The sequence below is a fragment of the Grammomys surdaster genome, unplaced genomic scaffold (genome assembly GCF_004785775.1).
Source record: "Grammomys surdaster isolate TR1022 unplaced genomic scaffold, NIH_TR_1.0 251, whole genome shotgun sequence".
In the NCBI taxonomy this organism is placed as follows: domain Eukaryota; kingdom Metazoa; phylum Chordata; class Mammalia; order Rodentia; family Muridae; genus Grammomys; species Grammomys surdaster.
In genome coordinates this window covers 1,577,051-1,599,659 of record NW_021604692.1, presented here as the reverse complement: position 1 = coordinate 1,599,659, position 22,609 = coordinate 1,577,051, and the positions used below count along the sequence as shown (strand labels likewise).

Below are 22,609 nucleotides of genomic sequence, written 5' to 3'. Positions count from 1 at the left end.
TGGCCATGTTAACCACCTGTCTGCCCACCTAATCTAGCTTTCCTTGAAAGGCTGGAGGCAGAATATGCCCTTGTCATAAACCCCAAAGATGACTTGAGATCACTGGCCCTTTGCTCCATGTGCTGACTAAATTGCTTCCACTACTTATGTCTTAAGTTGGGTATCAAGCTAGGGGAGTAGCTAGCTTAGCCCTCGCTGGCTGCTAGAACCAGGACTTTTGCCCTAAATCGATTACACCTGTGTGTGAAACGAAACTGGAAAGGATCACTGTGCTGCCAGGCAAGGTTGACAAGTCTACAGACCGCAGGCCCCAAGTATCGGAGACTCACCAGGTCCATATCCAGGCAAGCAGTAGTGATGTAAAGACAAGTGATTAGGAATCACGTAAGGTCGTTTATTTCATACAGGGCTCTGTACAAAACATCTACACACATTTTTTACAGAGTAAGTAAATACCTGAAGGTAAATTGACAATGCTTTCTTCTCAGTGGCAGGGGAGTCCTGTTATGGGCACAGACCACTCTTCAGGTCAGCACAAGCCAGTGCCACCTGCTTGTTTGGATGCAGAATGTGGCTTGGACCCTGAACCCATGCCCCTCCCTCAGCCAGCAAGCTTCCTACAGTCTTCCAGCAGGCTAGAGGCATGAATGATAAGCTCCCATGGGAGACAGATAGTATTTGTCACCTTATCACTCTGGATCCTGGAATCCTCCTTTGTCCTGAATGAATTCCAATGAATCACTCACCCCAGGCAGGGCTCCTGTGTGGAGAAGGACTTACCACTCCAGCTTGACTTAAAGTGCTTTGTGTAACTCAGCCTGGACACCTATATATGCTCTGGCTTTATGGCTGCCCAGCATGCAGTGTCCCACTGCATACAATGGGCACAGGGGACAAGGGGATGGATGGGCAGGGGAAACATGGGGTGTGGACATGGCAGGACTAGAGAAGAGTGCCCAGGAAAGATTAGGAAACTAGCTTCCCACTACACACCCTAAAGCAGCAAAAGGCACTTTTGTTTTCAAGCCAGTTACTATAAAACACATCTGGCTTCACTTTTAACAAAGCCATCCTAGGAAGACCGAGTGATCCCATGGATGCTGTACACCTCTCCTGGAGGAGCCCAGGTATAGCGAGGCTGGTGGTGTGGGGTTCCTGCCAAACCCTCCTACATGCTGGCAAGTTTCCAAGGACATTCCCAGCCTGAGACCAGCAGCTGAGATCAACATAAAGATAGGCCAAGGCGGGTAATTAGAGGAAAATAAGAAAAAGTGAGACAGGAAGTGGCACTGTAGAGTATGAGGGTATTCACAAACAACTTTGGCTAAACTGAGCAGGGGGAATATCTCAGGAGCAATCCTGTCATCCCAGATAATGGGGAGCCGAGGCAGGAGAATCAAAAGTTCAAGACCAGCCTGGATAATTCAGGTAGACCCTGTTTCAAAAATAAAATAAAATAAAAACTAAAATAAAATAAAAAGCTGGGTCTGCTCAGTGGTAGAACACTCGCTTCGCATGTGAAAAGCCCTGGGTTCCACTTCCCTCCAAAAAGGAAAGAATAAATGCTAGCCCAGTGGAAGCTCAATGCTCTGATAGCTTCTCTCACGAAGGAACTATGAAAGAGGCTGAAGAGAGGGCTCAGCAGTTAAGAGGACGACTGCTGCTTCACCAGAGGCCTGGCATTCAGATCCCAGCACCCACACCAGGCTCCGGGAACCCGGAAGCCCACCTATGGCCTCTGTCTGTGGGCATCTGTACACACACAGATGTCCACACACGAGTAGTCTGTTTTAAAGTGAAGAGTACTTGTTATGTGAGGTGCAGTACACAATCATAAAAACAGGATTGAAAACATCTTTGCAGGTTTGTCGTGTGGCTTGTAGAGGAGAAAGAACAGGGAGACACAGGCAACACTAGCCTGGTGATTAACATCCTCAGCATGTGAGCTCTAGGCTGGGATCATAAAAATTCAATTAGAACCCAGCTCAAGTCTATCTCTTATTCTGACCAGCTAATAGGACCGGCTTTAAGAGGGTCCAGCTGACTCCCAGGCTAGAGTTCTCTCCCCTCGTTTTCATTCCAAGTCTGGACCATCCTGCCTGCTTTGTCTAAAGATACTCAAGACACGTGGTGCTGTAAGGAGGGCGTTTCTGAGCCCAACTTTCTAGGCAGTGAGTTGGGTAGCCAGGTGCTACAAGAGCCACTTCCAACAGGAGGAGAGGTGCGGAGAGCACTCAGGCTTGGTAAGCCCGGTCGATGTCACTAGCCACCAAAGCCAAAAGACAAGCTGCCAAGGGTGGCAGACAGGACACCCCTGACAGAAACCCTTTAATCACAGTAACTTCACCCTCTTTCTGGAAATGGGGAGAGCTCGGTGCCCTGGGTGAGGAAGTGGCTGCTGGATGACTTTAGGGGAATAGCTGCAGCTGGAACTTGGGGGCCCACTCCAGGGCACTCTTCACCACTGCCAGTGCTGCTGCTCCAAGGGCCACCGTTAGCCCCATCACTGCCAGTTTCACAAAGCGGTTGGTCCTTGGTTTGGTCAGGACGTCTTTTGTTCGAGCCTCGGGCCTCAGAAGTCCCCGAAATCGCTGCCGCAGCACCATATCTGGCCTCTGCTGAGTCGATGCCAGCTCAAAGTCTTTGAAAGTAGAGGCTGCCGTTCTGTGGAAGGAAGCAGAAGGTAGCACAGGGAGCAGAAGACCCCAAGCAGGCCACTGCTCAGCATGCTCTTGTGGTAAAGATCTACATGGCCTGCAGGGAAGACTCTGCGGCATCATGGAGCCCCATACCCTCCAGACAAGCTGACTCTCCAGGACGGCCTCACTTCCAACTGCCCCACTGCAGCAGCAGCAGCGGCTCGCCCACCTCACCTCTCAGCCTCCTGCTGAGCAGCCGCCTCCCTTGCAAGTTCAGAAGGGGGAAACTGAACAAAGAGGTCTCCTGCTCTGCTGATGAGCGTCTCATAGGGCAGGTCCTGAGGGATCTGGGACAACAGGTGGTGGACAGAGGCCATGTCACAGTCACAGTCCAGGACTTCCTGCTCCCGATACAGCACGATCTGATGAAGGCAGGCTTTGAATCAGACACCAGACTGGACAGTTGTCTGTCTGTCTCTGTCTCTCTCCTTCCCTCCCTCCCTCCCTCCCTTCCTCCCTCCCTCCCAACACACACACACACACACACACACACACACACACACACACACCCGTTAGATACAGACAACACTCAGCCCAAAGGTTCGGCAAATGCTGTGTCCCAATCCACCTATAATGTGAAAGACTACCCAATTCTCGTTAAGTCCTGACAAGTCTTGAAATAAGCTGACATTCTTTTAGGAAGAAGAAAAGGACACCAGGAGATTCTGAGGAGCCTTAGAAAAGCCTGACAGAGGCATCTTGCTTCCCTTAGACATCCTCCCGAGAGCAGGGCTCATGTTTACAGCTGCTGAAGGGCCAATGTGCACTCAGCCCTCTTGGGCATGAGCCCCACACTCTTCCACAAGCCATTCCTCTTTTATGTCTAACACCAGGCCTGCCTCTGACAGGCACACTGAACCATCCATAATGACGTCTACTAGCTAGAGTTCCAGGAGGTGTCAGGAGTTACTGACAGTCACATGGCACTCTGGTGCTTTGAAGGGTCTGAAGTCTTGAAGTGAGGACATTTCCTAATACTTTTCAGACTAGAGAATGGGCCCCATCATGGGCTCTACTGTCCCCTTCAAGAACACTGATCAAGCTCAACAGCTTAACAGGGAACTAAGACACTGCCTCCCAGTATATACCTACCACAGCTGCAAAGTAAATGGGCATGAGTGGGTGGCAGGCCAGGAAGAAGTCGTATAACCTCACAACGTGCCTGAAGTCCAACAGGACATGTCCAAACCAGGTGATAAGCCAGCTGAGGGCAAAGATGGTCCCCACCTCAGCACTAAGAGCAAAGGAAATCAGATGTTAGGTGTCCTGCCAGCTCATCCCTTCCCTTTCACTGAGCTTTTCTTTGTTCTTAAGAGCTGATGAGGAAGAAGTATTTGGAAAATATACTTCTTTCTTGGGAAATTATACCACTTAAGAACTTAGAATCTTCTTTAAAAAACACAAAATCTCAAAAATGTACCATGAAGCCAGGTGGTGATGGTATACTCCTATACTCCCTGAGGGGGTAAGGGTGGCAGGCAGAGGAAAATGGATCTCCGAGTTCAAGGACAGCCTTGTCTACAGAGTGAGTTCCAGGACAGCCAGGGCTTCACAGAGAAACCCTGTCTCCAAAAACCAAAACCAAAACCAAAACCAAACCAAAAAAGCACTCTGAGGATGGGGGAAGGAGCACACTGGTAGAGCACTGCCTCACCTTCCTGGGTACTTTTCTCATGCGCAACCAACCTCCATCTGAGAACAAGGAGCCGCCACTCTGAGAGTAGCACTGTGGTTTCCTCCTTGAGCACCAGGCACGGAGGCAAAGCACACATACATGTGAAGAAATCTTTATAAAAACGAGTTATTTATTATCTTTATATAGGTGTGTGAGGCTGTGTTGAGTTTATGGATACCACATAGGCACCTGCACAGGCCAGAGGGTGTTGGATACTTTAGAACTACAGTTAAGAACAGGTGTGAGCCACCTAATATGGGTGCTGTGAACTGTACTCAGGTCTTCTGCAAGGGCAGCATGGATTCTTTACCTCTAAGCCATTTTTCTATCCCCTTCTTGTTTTTTACTTTAAAAATTTTTTTGTTGCTACTGTTTTTGAAACAGGGTTTCACTATACAGCCTTGACTGGCTTAAAACTCAGTATCTAAACCAGGCTGGCCTCGAACTCAAGAGATCTGCCTGTTCTGTCACTGGCATACACCACTATTGCCCAGCTTGTTGTCTCAGATTGGCTTCAAAGTCATTAAAGAACCAAGGCTTGCCTAGAATTCTTTGCATTACTTTGTAAAGATTTATTTTTACCACTGGGTATGGTAGCACTGATAAGGCAGAGGGTCTTTATATGAGTTCCAATATGGCCAAGACTACATAGTGAGACCCCATCTCAAAAAATAAAAACTTACGGGAAAATAAAATTTTACTTTTCTGCGTATGTATGTGTATCTGTGTTTTACTGTGTGCATGGTGTATAGTGCCTAGGGAAACTAGAAGGTGGTGTGGGAAGGTGTTGAATTCCCTGGAGCTGGAGTTACAGACAGTTGACATAACTGAACTCTGCTCCTCTTCAAGAGCAGCAAGGGCCCTTACCTACTGAGCCATCTCTTTAGTCCCTGGCCTTGAACTCTTGATCCTTCTGTCTCTACCTTCCAAGTGCTTCACCATAGGCATGTGGCATCCCATGTGGCCTTCCCTTTCCTCCTCTAAGAATTTATGACATACCCATCAAATGCAAGCTCCTAAAGCCCTGAGATATCATCCCTACATGCTAGGATTGTGAAGAAACAGAAAGCCCAAAGAGCAAGGAGCAGGGCTGCCATGTGTGTCTTGTTCACACAAATGTAGATTCACCTCTGCATGAAGTCATGGAGTTCTGGGTTCACTTGGTCAATGATGGGCATCAGATAATTTAGGATGTGCTTGGTGTTGTCCATTGTGGGATCCATGAAATCTCTATGGGAAGACAATTCAGTCAATGCAAGTGGTCAGGTCCAACGTTGAGCTTAGGGCTGGTACATGGAGTGGAATGGGAGTGGACACCCATCTTGGCATGGGACCAGACGCACAGGTACCTGAGGTGGTGGGTAGACAATTTTTCTACCAGGGATGTTGCCAGCCTCTCACCCACCACCAGCAGAAAAGTGACCACGATGTCATGGTAGCCCTGGTAGTAGTGGAGCTGAGGGTTGCGATCCAAGACGAGGAGGATGATATCGATCAGCTCTTCCTGCAACCCTTCTCTCTGCTCGTCCGGCATGCCTGGGGAGAGGAGGTTCATCTGCATTGGCAAAGGAGCCTAACAACAGAATAGGCCAGCAACACTTTTCAGAGAAAAGTGTCCAGTGACAAACAGTGAATTACAAACACATTGGCCTTGCCTTGCAAAACCTACACATTGCTGATGACACCCAGCCCAGGAAAAGCCACACAGTAAGGCCTCTGGGAAAATCACCTAACTAAAATCTTACAGTTAGCACAGCCAATCATGAGGAAAGAACAGCATAGGCTTTGTACTTCAGTGATCTCCTGTCACCAGCATCACAGACATGACCCTAAACCATGAGCAAACAGCAGGCAAAAGCAGAAAATGACAGAGTTAACTGGCTTGCCATGCACACAAAGGAACTGTTGACAATAAAAGAGGCTCAAAAGAAGTTTAGGTAGCAAATCCAAGAATCTGTGTTTCTTTTTCTGATAAAAAAATAATTAGTAAATTATTTCTGATAAAAATCGATAAGTGGTGAAAGATGAGCTTTTGTATGGATTAGAGGTTCTGAACAAAGGGTGCTATGACGGCCGTTTACCCTTAAATAGTTCAGAAACAAAGTTATGTGTACATGAATCGAAAGAAACAGGCAATTAATGTGGCAAAGTGTGAATCTGCAAGATCAGCAGACTTTTGGCCCTTCTTCATGGAATGAAATCATATAAGGAATTATATAAAAACTAAAATTGTATTCTCTAAGCTACAGCCCATATTCTAAGTGGTCTCAATTTCTAGCAGCAGCTGTAAGCAGGGCCAGTCAGTCACAGTAGTAGACACAGTACACATCTGGTTTGGTGAAGACTTATGAACCTGTTGTGCCTAAAGCCAGAGCTCAAAGAGGAGATGGCCATACTCAGTCCATGTACCCAAAGGCAAGAAGGCTGGACAGTTCCAATTCTGCATCTACAAGGCACCCTGGATCTGAACATGAACTTGAACCTCAAGGCTCTTATTAAGGAAGTTAAAAAAACACAGCACTAAAGAACCCGAAGCTGCTAGTGGTTGGAAGGCTGTCATAATCTGTTCCAATTCTTCTACTAAAAATTGATCCAGAAAATGCCAGCTCTTACTAGTGTATGAAACAGAAAGTGGCCACTGAGAAGCATGTGGTCTTTACTGCTCAGCAGTCCTGCCTTAGCCAGACTGAAAAAGACACATGAAAAATAAACAAATTGCCCAAGAGCTGCACACTGACCGCCACCCATGCCCCTGTGGAAAACTGACAAATGGAGGGCGGCCTGTTCACAAAGATGCCCACAAGATGATATATATAGCAGATCAATGTGAACCCGCAGGCTGAACTGCCTGGAGTCTGTGAGAGTTCAAGGGCAATATGTTAACTCTGAGTTCCAAGTCTGAATTGTAAATGAAAATGACTGAGCACTTAGGGGAGGTAGAGGATGTCAAGCCTTGATCGCATGAAATATTTTAGAAGAACGTCACCCAGTACAGCTTTCTTTCTCGTGCTCTTAGCTTAGCTTTCAGTTAAAAGCAGGTATTGTGAGAGAAAATAGTAAGGTAAGGGCCCACACTGAACTGAATGAAGGTTCAAGGCAAAAGCAAAGGTCACTCCTTGCTCATATTCATTCCACCACTCAGAAGAGGTGTGCTGGAAAGAAAACAAACAAAAAACAACAACAACGCAAACCGAGCACTAAGTGAAACCATGGAGTAGTGAGAGCAAAGAGCTACTTCCTGTTTGAATTTCTGGTTTACGATTAGTCAGGCTAATCCAGAGGCCATGGATGGAAAGGGTTTAAAATGCCAAGGAGGATCCTGTGTGCAGGAAGATCACAATGGACTGGTGACATAAAGGTATTAAGGATGGTATTCATACCCCAACCCCTTTTAATTCCAGCTCTCAGGAGGCCGAGGCAGGCAGATCTCTGAGTTTAGGGAACAACAGCAAAGGAAAACAGGGCGGCACTTGCCCTAAATCAACCACCTCAACTGGACCAGCAGGGTGGGAAAGGGGACTGGGTCATGGGATATGTTGTATCCTATCCAGAAGACTGACTGGCTACCAGCCTGTGGGAGCCTTAGGAACCTCCACAGAGAGCAAAGATCCAAGTAGGGCAGAAGGCCTGTAACAAACATGTCCCAACCAAAAGCTTGCTTCAGCTAGGTGTGGCAAGAAAGTTAGAGGTTCCCATATCTCTTCAAAAGTCAAGGTGAACTTACAAGAGGAAGAAAGCTAGATTATATAGATGAGGTTTGCTGCCCAGTGTCCACCATTACGAAAACAGAAAACAGTCATTTTCCTTGTCCTGGAAGCAAGGGACAATTTCAGAACATACTCTGCAAGCATGCAGGAAAAGGGACCAGTAATCACGGGTAAGGCAACACTCACCAATGCAGACATTACTAGTTCCCATTAGGGAGCAATTCCAAACCAACCCGATCTCCAAAGTCAGTCCCCGGCCCTCCCAATCCCTACACGTCCCTCCAGGACACAAAAAGGAGGCTGCAAGAGCTTCTTTCACTTGTCCCCCCTGGGCCCCATCCATGTCTGAGAGCAGGGTTCTGCATGTGTGTCCCTGGTTGCTGGGAAACTCCCCCAACCTTGGTGAGTACCAATACAGGAAGGTAAGTGTGAAGGGACTGAAAGCACACTCCAGATGTGGCAAGTCAGGAGATCTGCTCACCAGGAGGGAAGCGCCGAAGAGACCGCCTGACGTCCAACAGCACTTGCTGGTAGTCCTTGCTCATGTCTCGAAGATCCTTCCCTATCAGCGGAAGAGGAACATGGTGTTATTGCAAAGAGGACTGGGAAGCCAGATAAGAAGTAAATTTTTCTTGGGTTTCCAGTATGTTCAGTTGTAGAAAGCTAACTTAGTGAGCTCAATGCTCAGAATTTAGACCCACACCACAAAGCAAACAAAGAGCAACAGAAACTACATCTTGAAGTGATAGTTGAGACCTAAAGGACACACAGAGCAGACTTCTCCTCAAGAGAACATGACTTAAAATGTAACACCGGGGGCTGCAGAGATGGCTCAGCGGTTAAGAGCACTGACTGCTCTTCCAGAGGTCCTGAGTTCAATTCCCAGCAACCACATGGTGGCTCACAACTATCTGTAATGGGATCCAATGCCCTCTTCTGGTGTGTCTGAAGACAGTGACAGAGTGCTCACATACAGAAAATAAATAAATCTTTAAAAAAAAAAAAAGGTATTATCCCTTGATCTAAGCACCATGTACACACAGAATCCCAGCTATGCAGTCAGGGACTGAGCTGGCTCACACTTGTAATATAATCCCTGTCCTTGGGTGACTGTTGGAGGGAGACTGCCTCAGGTTTGAAGCCCACCTAGACTACCAACAAGACCTCATCCCATCAGAAAATTTAAAAAGAGAATGAAAAAACCAAAAAAAGGATGGGAAATACTAAGAGGGTGGGGCTGGAGCATAGTTTAGTGGTTGTGGACTTGCCTAGGCCCAGAATTTGATCCCCACTGCCACTGAAAACAAAACACCAGTAAAGATACATTTCACAGGTAAGTTCCAAACACAGCTGTTTCATATAAGTCTGATGACACAGAGAGGAAAGAGACTGTCCTGAGCAATGTCAAGAAGAATGGAGGAGGGGCAAATGCTCAAGAGGTCTGGGCTACTGTGGCCTGCCATTGTCCTGACAAGGACCTGCCCACATCTGTAAAGTGAGCCTCTCCCTGTCCATGTGTACCTCTCAGTTACCATGAGGAGTGATAAGAATGAGGAATGTGATAGTGTGCGCTCAGCACATAAGCACTGAAGCTCTTGTATAGGGCCTTGAGCATCTGAGGATACGGAGTGGGAGTGGGTCTGGAGTAGAACTGCTAAATACTAACAAACAACCGCATATTAAAATATCACAGGGGATCAGGTGTGGGAGGAGATGGGGAGAAGTACAGAGGGTCAGGAATTTGAACAGAGGTGTGTAGCAGTGGGGGAGGGGGACCTGGGGGTAGCCACTAGAAAGTCCCAGATGCCAGGGACCCGAGAGGTTCCCAGGACCCCACGGGGATGACATGAGCCAAAATACCCAACAAAGGGGAGAGAGAACCTGTAGAGACCATATCCAGAGGATAAGCAAGGTCCCCAGTTGAGGGATGGGGCCACCCACCCACCTCAAAAATATTAATCCAGAATTCTCCTGTCAAAAGGAAATGCCGGGACAAAGAGTGGAGTAGACACTGAAGGAAAGGCCATCCAGAGACTGTCCCACCTAGGTATCTATCCCATCTACAGACACCAAACCCAGACACTATTACTAATGCCAAGAAGTACTTACTGACAGGAGCCTGGTATAGCTGTTCCCTGAGAGGCTCTGTCAGAGCTAGACCAATACAGATGGGGATGCTCACAACCAACCATCGGAGTGAGCGTGGGGACCCCAATGGAGGAGTTGAGGAAGGACTGAAGGAGCTGAAGGGGTTTGCAAGCCCATAGGAAGAACAACAATATCAACCAACCAGACCCCCCAGGACCCCCAAGGACTAAACCATCAACCAGAGAGTATAGACAGAGGGACCCCTGGCTCCAGCCGCGTGTGTAGCAGAGGACTGCCATATCTGGCATCAATGGGAGGGGAGGCCCTTGGTCCTGTGGAATTTCCATGACGCAGGGTAGGACACTGAAGCATCAGTGGGTGGGTGGGGGAACACCCTCATAGAAGCAGGGGTGACAGGGGAGGGGATGGAGGTTCGTGGAGAGGAAACTGAGAAGGGGATAACATTTGAAATGTAAATAAATAAAATAAGCAAAACAACAACAAAAACCACAAAAAACTCACAGGGAGCTGGAGAGATGGCTCAGTAGATAAGAGCACTGACTGCTCTACCAGAGGTCCTGAGTTCAATTCCCAGCAACCACATGGTGGCTCACAACCATCTATAAAGGCATCTGATGCCCTCCTCTGGCATGTAGGTGTGTACATGCAGCAGAGCACTCACAGAAAGAAAAGAAAAAAAAAGGACAACTGAAAAAAAAAATCACACTGCACCTTAGAAGTGTATCTAATTCCTCCATCCCTAGGATCACCCATCAACGATGGCCTTGAACACTTTTTTGATTTTTAAGATTTAGTTTTGGCCTGGCAGTGGTGGAGCACACTTTTAATTCCAGTGCTCAAGTGGCAGAGACAGTTAGCTCTCTGTAAGTTCAAGACCAGCCTGGTCTACAATGCAAGTTCCAGGACAGCCAGGACTACACAGTAAAACCCTATCTCACAAAGCAAAACAAAATCAAGAAAGGATTTCTTTTTCTCTCAGGTAAATGGGTGTCTTGCTTACTCACATGTCTGTACACTGCATATACAGAAGAGGGAGTCAGATCCCCTGGAACTGGAAGTAGAGTTACAGAGGTTTGTTACCTGCCCGGTGAGTGCTGAGACTTGAACCTGGGTCATGGGGAAGAGTAGCCAGTGCTATTAACCACTGAGCCATCTCTCCAGCCCTGATCTTGATTGAGCCTTTCCCCCCTTTACTTTTTTCTTTTTCTTTCTTTTTACTTCTTCTTTCTTTTTTGAGACAGGCTTTCTCTATATAGCCCTGGCTATCCTTGAACTCAAGAGATCCACCTGCCTCTCTCTCTGACTCCTGGGTGCAGAAATTAAAGGTGTGACCTAAAACTCTATAGATTCTCCCGTGCTTCGATCCCAGCACTAGGATCACAGGCATGTGGCGCTAGTTAGTTCTGTGCAGTGCTAGGACTGAACCTTGTACATGTTAAGCAAATGTTCTAATCAACTGTGCTGGAGAGGTGGCTTACAGATACAAGAATGTATGTTCCTTATCCCAAGCCAAGTGCTGTGTAAGTTGATTTTCCTCACAACCCACACAGAAAGCTATCAGAGGAACCTGTGTAAGACTTACATACCCACCCCCAAACCACACCCACACCCACTTTCTTCATGTTAGTATCAGTCGTGCAGTTTGGAATATGAAAGAAGAATGACTTCTCAGGGCAACGCACCTGACTCCCCCTAACACAAAGCCTACTGCTCTGAGGCAGCCAGTCTCAACCATCCATAACAAGTGTAACGTGCAGCGACCCGGCATCACTGTGCACTACATCATCAAACGTTTAGCACATGAATCATTTTAATCACATCCAGTATGTGGCACACACCAGGGGCACAAGGATTTGACAAATGACAGAGAAGTCTCAGAACACCTAACACACAGTCCACTGCCACATGAACAGGGTGGCAGAGATGGCGGGGTGGGTAATGGAGCTGGTGCTCTGAGCACTTTTCTCAGTGCTTTCCCAGGTCTCCTGTCACTACACGGCTTACAAAGTCATTAATCAACAGCTTTTAGCAGAATTAAAGACTTCTGGAACTCCAAGCACTTCTCTCTCTAGTGCTGTTGGAGGCCAGAAGGGGACAGTGGATCTCCAGGAACTGGAGTTACAATGGTTGTAAGCCATCTTAAATGTGCTGGAAACTGAACCCAGGTCCTCTGAGCCATCTTCCCAGCCACATAAGAGAATTCTTTTTTTTTTTTTTCCTAAATAAACTCTCTAGCTAGACAATATTTCAATCCCTAGCAGACGCTCCCCACCTCAGGATCTGCTCCCTTACTTGACACAGGCGGTGGCTCACTGGGGTTGACATTGAGGAGCTTAGGCCAGACTTGGCACCTGATCTCATCAGTCAGGAGTCCTCCCTCACTGATAGCCATTCGCCGGAGAGCAGCCACGTCGATGGGATCACTGTTTAGAGCCTGTTGTATCTCCGCCACCTTCTTTTTCCTTTTGGCATTAAAGTCTGCAGAAACAAACAAGCAAACAGTGTGTGGCACAAAATGACGCACACACTTATTAGCATGTGCACTTTTCTGTTCAGAGTCCCCATCTCCTAACTTGGTCTGAGGTACCTTCTCTTAGACAGCTTTGGCCCTCATGCTTGCTTCTTACAAACCCTACACATATTTTCACATGTGTAAAACACTTTGGCCATACCCCATGTTAAGTAACAAGGAATTACAGTACCAACTTTAGGAATTATCAGTGAGTACCAGCTACTGTCAATGCTTTTCTGTTCACATTTCGCAAAGCATAGATATCTCAATCTAAGTGGTTTTCTTGGGCTGGTGAAGTCAGTGGTACAGGACCTGCCTAGCATACCAAAGGTCTTGGGTTTAATCCTTAACACTGAAGGAAAAAAAAAACTCTTTTGTTTTTTTTTTGAGACAGGGTTTCTCTGTGAGCCCTGCCTGGCTATCCTGGAACTTGCTTTGTAGAGCAGGCTGGCCTTGAACTCAGAGAGATCCACCTGCCTCTCCCTTCCAAGTTCTGGGTCGAAAGGCATGTGCCACCACCACCAGGCCAGAAAAAATTTATTTGTTTATACTGGAAAAAAAAAGTAATTCAATGTGTCCTATCAGCATAGCACTTTTGTGTGTGAGGCCCCAAGTTCAATTCAAGACATCCTCAATGTTACATTTAACAAAACCATATGAAACACTCAAACACATAAAATAAAAATAAATCTTTTTTTTTTAAGCTCTATTCATCACTGGCAACCAGAAAGTAGTATGTTAAGTATCTTACAGATTTTTAAATTTTTTTTTTTTTTTTTGGTTTTTCGAGACATGGTTTCTCTGTGTAGTCCTGGCTGTCCTGGAACTCACTCTGTAGACCAGGCTAGCCTTGAACTCTCGAACTCAGAAATCCGCCTGCCTCTGCCTCCCAAGTGCTGGGACTAAAGGTGTACGCCACCACTGCCCAGCTAAAAAAATATTTTAAGAGATTTATTTATTTTTCTTTTCTGTATATTTGTTTTTTGCCTGCATGTCTGTAGAACTACCTATTGAAAGCCTGGGGCCAGCGCAGTCTGAAAAGTTTTAGATCCCCTGAACTGGAGTTTAGGTGGCTGTGAGCAGCCATCTGTATGTTGAGAACTGAATCCAAGCCTCTGCATGAGCAGTAAGGCTCTTAACTCCTGAACAATCCTTCCAGCCCCAGTCTTTTGCTCTCTCTGTAGCCAACAATGAGACCATGAATTTCTGAGCCTCCTGCCTCTGCTCCCCAAGTGCTTTGATGGGGTCTGTGATCCCAGGCCTGATTCTATGCAGCACACTGGATGGAATCCAAGGCTTCTTAGCACTCTTCCAACTGAGCTACATCCCAGCCACAAGCAGCTCACATTCATATGTAAGAGTCTTATTTACAGCCAATTTATAATACTGAAATTGTTCTTTTAGAAGCCAAGCACAATGGAGCATGCCTTTATTCCCAGCACTTGGGAGGCAGACTCGGAACCTTCACAAATTCAGAGCTAGCCTCTTTCTTCTACATAGCATATTCAAGATCAACCTGGGGTATAAAGTTATACTTTAAAAAATAAAAATAAAAATGACTTTTTATTTGGTGGGCAGCTGGGAGTGCTTTGAGACAGTTTCTCTTGTGTAGCCCTAGCTGGCTTCAAATGCAGAAATCTGCCTGCTTGCTTTACAAGTGCTGGTATTAAAGATGTGTACCACCATGCCCAGCTCAACTTTTTTTAAAAGATAGGATCTTAATGTATTCCAGGCTGGCCTGAGACTTGCTATGTAGACAAAGCTGTTCTCAAACCCACAGCAATCTGCCTGCCTCTGCCTCAAAAGTAGTTTTTTAGGGACTGAAAGATGGTTCAGTGGTTCTTCCTGAGGAACCAGGTTCAAATCCCAGCACCTACATAGCAGCTCACAACTGTCTGCAACTTCAAGATCTGACATTGTCACACAGACATACATTCAGACTAAACACCAATGCACAAAAAATGAAAAGATACACTAGTTAGCATTTTAAAAAGGTAAATATTTTAGAAAGCAGTATGAGTGTCTGAGCCTGCTATCTGTCCTAACTCTCCCATTACAATAAGACACAGCCTCTAGGTGTTCATATGGAACATCTACTTTTAGGAACCACAGATTGATAGCACTTGTTAAGATTTTAAGGGTCCCTGCACCATTGAGAAAATAAAACTACAAGAATTTCAACACAAAAGCACCAACCATCACAAGCAATTACACTATAACTGTCAAGAAAACATGTCTGCAGACAGTAAGGCCAAGAGTACAGAGAGACAATAGGCCAGGCCAACCTACATATGCACATACATCTACAGAACAGATACTAGACACTAGACACCAGGGTTAACGTAAATTGGGCACCACCAGAAGGAAGTTTAGACTTAAGTGGCAATATCACATGGTATATGAAGTTCTAGAAGAGTTACTGAACAGAGGACCTCAGCAATGTTCTATTCTGAGAGAACAGTCTACAACTGTGCTCATGACAAAGGTGAAATACAAACTGGAGTTAAGAGTCCTGGTGACTTATCTATGTGAGCTATGACATGAGCCACATAAACAGAGTTTTGGAGAGACATGCACCTTCAAGTCACACAGAAAGACAACAAGTGATTTTTGACCTAGGTAAACTTGTTCTCTTGTTAGATTGTTGTTACAGTCCCTAGTAGCACAGAGGGGGACCAGTGTCTGAGTCTTCTTGGTGTGGCTAGCCTCTGAGTATAACAGCTCAGAGTAAATTCAAACTGTTCTCTTTACTGTCAAGACTGGCTCAGGTTAATGTTAAATTAAATGCCTGCTTTATGTAGAAATAAACATTCAGGCTCTTCCTTCAGTAAAGGACCTCCCCAGCCAAATGCTTCTGAGACGTCAAGGTCTTGCCTCAGTTGTGCCCTCCGTCCCACCCATCCACTTAGTAGTCCATCACTGAGTCTGTACTGAGTACTAAGGTGAAGATGAACAATGACTCCCTGGAAGCTCTGAGCAGAAAGGGATACACTATCACACGGGGCATTAGAGAGCCCTGAAGACGATGAAGACCCAGGGGAAAGACTATTTCTAAGGTAATGAGGAAAGGCTTTTCCAGAAATGACACTGAACCCCATTGAAAACTTTGCCAAAGGAAGAGTGTGTCAAACGCAAAGCATTCCTGATAGAGAAAAGGATGTGAGCAAAGATCTGTTATGTAAGCAAAACATCATGACCAAGACACAGAGGAAGGATCCAGACACACAGAGAACAGAAATGATGACTGAAGTGGGGAGCCTAATTTTCAGGCTGGTTCTTCCTGCAGACAGTCTGAGCTTTCTCTGCAGGGCTACGTCTTTGAAGACAAGGCTGTATGCCTGCCAAGAGGATCAAGAAGGGTGAGAATTTTTTTTTCTTGCAGTGCTGGGAATGAACTCAGAGCCTAGCACACTACACAAGTACCCTACTCACCACAGGACCTACATATGCTGTCCTCAACAGCACAGGCTTAGCAGGAAACTGACCAGGAACTGAATTCGTTCCAACAGTGAGCAAAATATAAGTAGTGCACACGAACTTCTGCAGTAAGTACTCTTCACACTACAGGGAAGAGTACTAAGGTGACAGTCCCACGACTGCCTGAGGGAAGCTGACATTTCCAAGTTTTGTTGACCCTTCACTAAGAATATGAAAAAAAAAAAAACCTCATTTCTGTCCATTCCAATAGCTTTCCCATCAAGCTATTCAACGAACACAGTTTGCAATCTCCTGTAGTCCTGTGAGATCTGGGCAAAGTCACAGCCGTGAGTTACCTAATTCTGGACTTACTTCTCCCTGATGTTCTCAGCTTTTTGTTGTTTTTGTTTTGTAAGATAGGTCTCTCAATGCAGTCCTGGCTGTCCTGGAACTTGCTCTGTAGACCAGGCTAGACTAGAACCCTGCCTCCTGAGTCCTGAGATTAAAGGCATGGATTCCATGCCTGGCTGCTGTTTTAGAGACGGTCTCATTAGTCCCAGCTGGCCTGGAATTCAAGAGTTCTGTCTGCCTCTGCCTCCTGATTGCTTTAATTAAAGATGTGCCCACTGAGTCAACTCTCTCAATTTTGATTCTATAGAACTCAGCAAGTATATGTGTGGTAGAATAAATTACTTAGTTTAGTTTCTGCTCGTCTGGAAAAAGTTGTTCCATAGTAAGTGGCATTACCCCCCCCCATTACTGGGTGCCTGGCTCACTATGGAATACTGTACAATTTTGTAGATTTTCTGGCTTCCCTTACAGTTCTGGTGCTTCCCTGAAGAAGGTGCACAAATTGGATTGGGAGTGCTGTCTGGCCACTGTGGGACACTGCCTTCTTTAACCTTACTTCCCAGTAGGTAAAGCTGGCAGGGCCAGTAAGACTGTTCAGTGTGTAAAGGTGCTTGCATACAAGCCAGATGACCCAAGTTCCATCCCCAGATCTCACATGACTGACTCATGGACGTTGTCCTCTGACCTCCACATTTACTCATTCAGTCACAAGCTTAAAGCTTAATGGCAAACGAAGAAGTCATTCTTACATATGCCATCCCTACACATACTGTCTAGGGCCTATTATGTAGCATATCATTGTAATACAGAGAGAAAACAAGTCAGAGAACTCAAGTGAGCTAGTCACATAAACTATACGGGGAAGCCAATGGCCAGCCTACACAATAGAGCACCAAGGTCATCACTAACAACTAATTTCTCCTACCACCACAAACATCCTATTTCTCCTACAAAAAGAAAAGTCACAGTTATCCCTGGGGAGTTCAGGAAAAGATTAAAATGCATGCCTGCTATCAGTTTTATTCTAAGGTAAATTCTAACCACTTCACATAGAAGAGGGTGTATGATATATGCCAAAGTGGATTGCTTCCAAATCCCTCTGTGGATGAAGACTTCGTTATCATCACCATGATAAATCAAATGATTGTCCTAGAACTTTTACAAAATATAACAATGTCTATAAACAAACCCCAGATGCCTGAAAAATAACAAAGTCAACAAAAGAGAAGAATGATAATGGCACCCCTTTCTTCTGCTCACCAATAACTTTTTCATAGCACTGGGGCTGGAGCCTAGGGCCTTGCACATGACAAATCAGTGTGTGCCAATCCTGACCTAACCCCTGGCCTTAACATGCTTATTATTTTGGTTTGGGTTATAATGCTTCTAGAGAAATGTTAGGATTTTAAAATCCATCTAACTTCTGTTTAAAGACTGTTTAAAGCAGTAAAGGTCTCTTGAGACCAGTCTGGCCTATATTAGGAGCACCAGGCCAGTCAAGGCTACATATTAAGACCGTGTTTCCAAAAAACATTAGCACTGTGCTTGCTTCCACAGCACATACACTGGAACAACACAGACAAGAAAAATAATAGCACCAACAGGTGTGGCAGTGCACCACTGTACCCAACACTAGGGTTGGAGGCAGACAAAGCAACCCTCTGCTACAAAGTAAGCTCAAGGCCAGCCTGGGTTCCACAAGACCTAATTTCAAAAGAAACATTAGAATAAATAAATAAAGGGCCAGGTGGTGGCAATGCATGTAGAGGCAGAAGAGGCAGGCAGATCTCCAAGTAAGAGGTCAGAGTTCAAGGACAGCCAGGGCTACACAGTGAGACACTGTCTTGAGAAGCAAACAAACAAACAAAAAGTCTGAGCATCATGTCTGTATTTAAGACATGGACAGTGAACCACAAAATATTATACTTGTAGTAAAATTCCTGTTAAAAGAAAATGTAGCCAAGTGCCCTTTGTCTTTCATAGTACTAATTCATTTCTATAAAACATAACCAAACAAGAAGAAATTAAGTACTAACATAAAGATAGACTGAGGCAGGAAGATGGAAAGTTCCAGAGTAAATTATCAAGATCCTGTCTGAAAGTAACTGCAAAAGGTCCCTGGCCATCTAGCTTGGGGTTCTTGGTCGATCTTCTAATATTTCCTGCCCCCTTCAAAGATGAATATTTACTGAAAAAACGGAGAAAAAAACAGATCAAACCAATCCACCACGAATTCTACAAAGGAGGGCTCTTACAATTGATAATTTGGTCACCAATTTTCCAATATATTTAAAACCAATCTAAACTAAGAAAGATCCTTTGAATTTCCTTTCCATCTACACAGGCTGAAGGGCCGGAGATTTTTGCAACCAAGACACAGCTGCACTGCAACAGGTCACAAGACTCATGTCACTTGGGACACTGGCTATTATGCCATAAAGACAGATGTGGCACAGACACCAGCAAAGAGTGTTAAAAATATCAAAGAGCTCAGGAAAGTAGCTCACAGACCGAGCCTTAATTGTGGCATCAGATGAGAAAAGAGGAATAACAGAAAACAAGACATGGGCTGGTAACAGGGTCAGTTCTAATATGTGCATCACCTGTCAGAGGACGGGAATTGGATTAGCTCACCTGGTTCAGGAATTTTCACCAACTAGCATACCATGCGGGAAATGTATTCCAGAACACGTGCACAATAAAACCAAGATTTCACAGAAATGGGTTAAACTGAAAGAGTATGGAAAAACAGCACTGCTTTGTGCACAACTGAACACTAACACAGGTGGCCGAGAAAAGGACAAGAAAGTAGCTGAACAGGGAGGAAGTGTGAGGTAGAGAGCTCAACGACCAGAGTTTCTGGAATTGGACACCGGCGACTTTCCTGGAGTTTGTGTGTGCGCGTGCAGAGGGGAATTTTAGGGTCACGAGTACAGAGTGGAGGCTGGAGCCTGGGCAGCGGCCCAGCGCGGGCAATCGGCTCTGCGGACGTGGCTGGCGGCGGCCTGGGTGAGGCCCGGCTCTTCCTCATCCGCCGCCGCCCCCCTCAGGTCCCGGCCGCTCTGCGGCCCTCACTCGTCGCCCCAGCCCGCCGTCCTCCGTACCTGCCTTCCCTGCGCCGCGGTCCCAGCGGCCGGCGGAGCCGTCGCCCTTTGAGGGCCGGAGGGCCATCCCCGGGGGCCCGGGCCCCAGCCCGAGCCCCGGCTGGCGGCGGAGCCTGAGGCGCGGCTCCCACCGCGACCTAACCCCAGTTCGGCCGGGGCAGGATAGTCGCCGTCGGCCTGCGGCGCGCAGGCGCGCAGACAGCCACGCCCCCACGTGACCTGCGTTTTGGGGTTGGGCGGGGCTGGGGCGCGCGCATGCGGCTTGACAGCGCAAAGCTCCGGTGCGGAGGCTGGGCTCTGGGAAGCCGCTTGTATGCGCATGCGTGCTGGGTCATAGTTTTGCCACTGCTTTTGTTTTTATTCGTGAAAGTTATGAAAATAAAATATTGAATCCACGAGGCTAGATACTGCCAAGCTCCACGGTTATGCGCAGACTTTTGCTTATCAAGGACCGGTCATATTTGGCTTCCGTAGTTTAGCAGGTATATCTCCGGGGAAAAGTGGCTGTTCATGGAGATGGGGCACTGTTCCTTCACTGAGTTGTGCGAAGCAGTGATCCTTTGATCAAAATACTACAGGGTGGATCAGGTCTTTGAGCTCCTCCTCGCCTACGGTGTTTCTAACGACGCACACTCACACATTCAAGCTCAGTGACACCTTAGGGTCCATCCCTCGGATAAGTCATCCCCAAAGATTATTACCTCACCTCCCAGATCCCCAGTGAGGATGCTCTCCTGAGTCTAGTTGTTTGATTAGCTTCTAAAGCCTCCAGCTCAGTACTGCTGTTTTTGTTTTCCTTCTAAAAGTTTTGGCTCCTCCTGGTTCCATATGCCTTATCTCTAGCTCAGATTCCATGGGTCACATTTTTACTTCAAGACTCTTTTCTAAAGAGTCTTTCCACAGGATCCCCAGCCAGCCAGTCTAGTCAAGTCTAGTCAGGCCAAAGGATGTGGATGGGCATTCCTGAGGTTGTTCTCTGGCTCATGCAAAGACATTTACACACACACACACACACACACACACACACACACACACACACTTCCACAATTAAAGAAGTCTCCTGGGAAATTTTCATGAGCAAAAAATATTACTCTGAAACTACTTCTACTTTTAAAACTATTATTTAATAAACTTAGAAATCCCCAAATTTAACTCTTCCTTAATTTCAACTAATGAAGTCTAAAATTATTTTAAAATGTTATTCCTAATCTCCCATGTTATAATGATCAATTCCTTGATCCGGTTTCTAGGCTGTGGCACAACAGCAGAGCACTTGTCTAGCACATGAAGCCCAGACTGAGTTTAATATAGAAATGTTTCTTTTGGAGCCAAGACACCATACTTTCATGCACTATAAGAACATTTTACAATCTGAAGGTCTTTTATTTTTTTCTACACCTCTTAAGCTATGAATTAATTAATAGTGGCTGGGCTCCAGCAGCTCAGGTTCTGTTTGTTTCCACAAAGCAAGCTTCTTGAATGGAGTGGGCTAGACCAGGTTTCCTTCTCTTGGGCTTCCTTTATCTAATCATTTCTTTTATTCATTTTAGGAAACACAGCTCTTAGAGTGCTTAATACACTCAACAGACATACTAATTCTCAAAGAAAATATTTGTTGTGGTTTGCAACAATGCCAACAAAGCAACACTGCAGCTGCTCCCACTTTTGCCATGGCAACATTTTGGGGCCATTCTTGACTGAATGGAATCTAGTCCAATATTTTCTAAAGACCGTGTATCAGATGTCTCTTTGTGTTTGATAATTTGTTAAATTGCTAAAAGTAAGTTCTGGCCAAAAGGGAATAAGGTTGGTTGGTTGCTTGGTTATTCATTTACTTCTTTTGTGTGTGGAGGATGAATCCAGGGCCTAGCCCATGTTAGGCAACTGCTCTACCACAAAGCTCTATTCAGGGCTCGAATGAAATATTTTAATGTATTAATATAGTTTAAGGTTACAACTTTAAACTCATGAGTCTAAATTATTTAAATACACATTTGTCACTGAAACACAAATATAATCTGTAAATGGCCAGGCATGGTGGCATAAGCCTTTAATCACAACACTCTCAAGACAGAGGCAAATAGAGATCTCTGTGAGTTCAGGCTAGTCCAGATCACATGGTTTAATTGTCAAATAAATAACAATATGGGGGAGGAGTGAAAAATAGCTGAGCAGTTTTAGAGTACTTATGTATTGCTTTCTCAGAGGATTCCATTTCTAGCGCTTACATGGAAGCTCACAACTGTCTAACTCCAGCTGCAGAGGGGCTGATGCTCTTCTTGTCTCCAGGCAGGAATGTGGGACACATAAATATATGCAAGCAAAGCATTTACACACAAAAAAAACTTTTATTTTTATATATATATATGATGAGTACACTGTTGTTGTCTTCAGACACACCAGAAGAGGGCATCGGATCCCATTACAGATGGTTGTGACCCACCATGGGGTTGCTGGGAATTGAACTCAGGACCTTTGAAAGAGCAATTAGTGCTCTTAACCACTGAGCCATCTCTCCAGCCCACAAAAAATACTTTTAATTACATTTATTTATTTAGTGTGTCCATGTGTGGGCACAGAATGTTGTGAAGAGTGTGTGGAGGTCAGGGGACAAGGTCAGAGTTGGTTTTCTCTGTCCATCACATGAGTCCTGGGACTCAAATCCAACTCAGGCCGTTAGATTTGCTAGTAAACAATCTTACCCACTGAGCCATTCCTCTGCCTTCTTTTCTTAAAATTGGAGACAGGCTGGCTTTAAACTGGTTGCTAACTGAAGATGATCTTTTTTTTTCTTTTTTGTTTTTAAGGGAAGTTTCCTTCTTTCTTTTTTTCTTTCTCTCTTTCTTTCTTTTTTGGTGTTTTTTTTCTCTTTTTGTCTTTCTTTCTTTCTTTCTTTCTTTTTTGGTGGGTTTTTTTTTTTTTTTTTTGAGACAGGGTTTCTCTGTATAGCCCTGGCTGTCCTAGAACTCACTCCCCACCTCTCTCTCTCTCTCTCTCTCTCTCTCTCTCTCTCTCTCTCTCTCTCTCTCTCTCTC

General features: G+C 45.6%; 1 protein-coding gene across 1 annotated transcript; it reads right to left on the bottom strand.

The window, feature by feature from the left end:
• Window positions 1–373: 373 nt before the first annotated feature.
• Tbc1d20 (TBC1 domain family member 20) lies at window positions 374–19,780 on the bottom strand. Its single transcript, XM_028774977.1, has 8 exons — window positions 19,575–19,780; window positions 12,483–12,668; window positions 8,563–8,643; window positions 5,724–5,910; window positions 5,503–5,604; window positions 3,792–3,933; window positions 2,874–3,061; window positions 374–2,664 (listed from the first exon to the last, which is right to left on the bottom strand). The coding sequence occupies exons 1-8, from the start codon at window positions 19,639–19,641 to the stop codon at window positions 2,409–2,411; spliced, it is 1,209 nt and encodes a 402-aa protein (XP_028630810.1). The 5' UTR covers window positions 19,642–19,780; the 3' UTR covers window positions 374–2,408.
• Between the last annotated feature and the right edge of the window lie 2,829 nt (window positions 19,781–22,609).

What these genes read in the sequence shown, in the direction of transcription:
- Tbc1d20 (XM_028774977.1), bottom strand. Translation starts at nt 19,641, where the DNA reads ATGGCCCTCCGGCCCTCAAAGGGCGACGGCTCCGCCGGCCGCTGGGAC. An exon ending in CCGCGGCGCAGGGAAGGCAG is followed by an intron (nt 12,669 to 19,574) that starts GTACGGAGGACG and finishes TTGTTTCTGCAG; the next exon opens with ACTTTAATGCCAAAAGGAAA. An exon ending in CTCCATGACTTCATGCAGAG is followed by an intron (nt 3,934 to 5,502) that starts GTGAATCTACAT and finishes CTTTGCTCTTAG; the next exon opens with TGCTGAGGTGGGGACCATCT.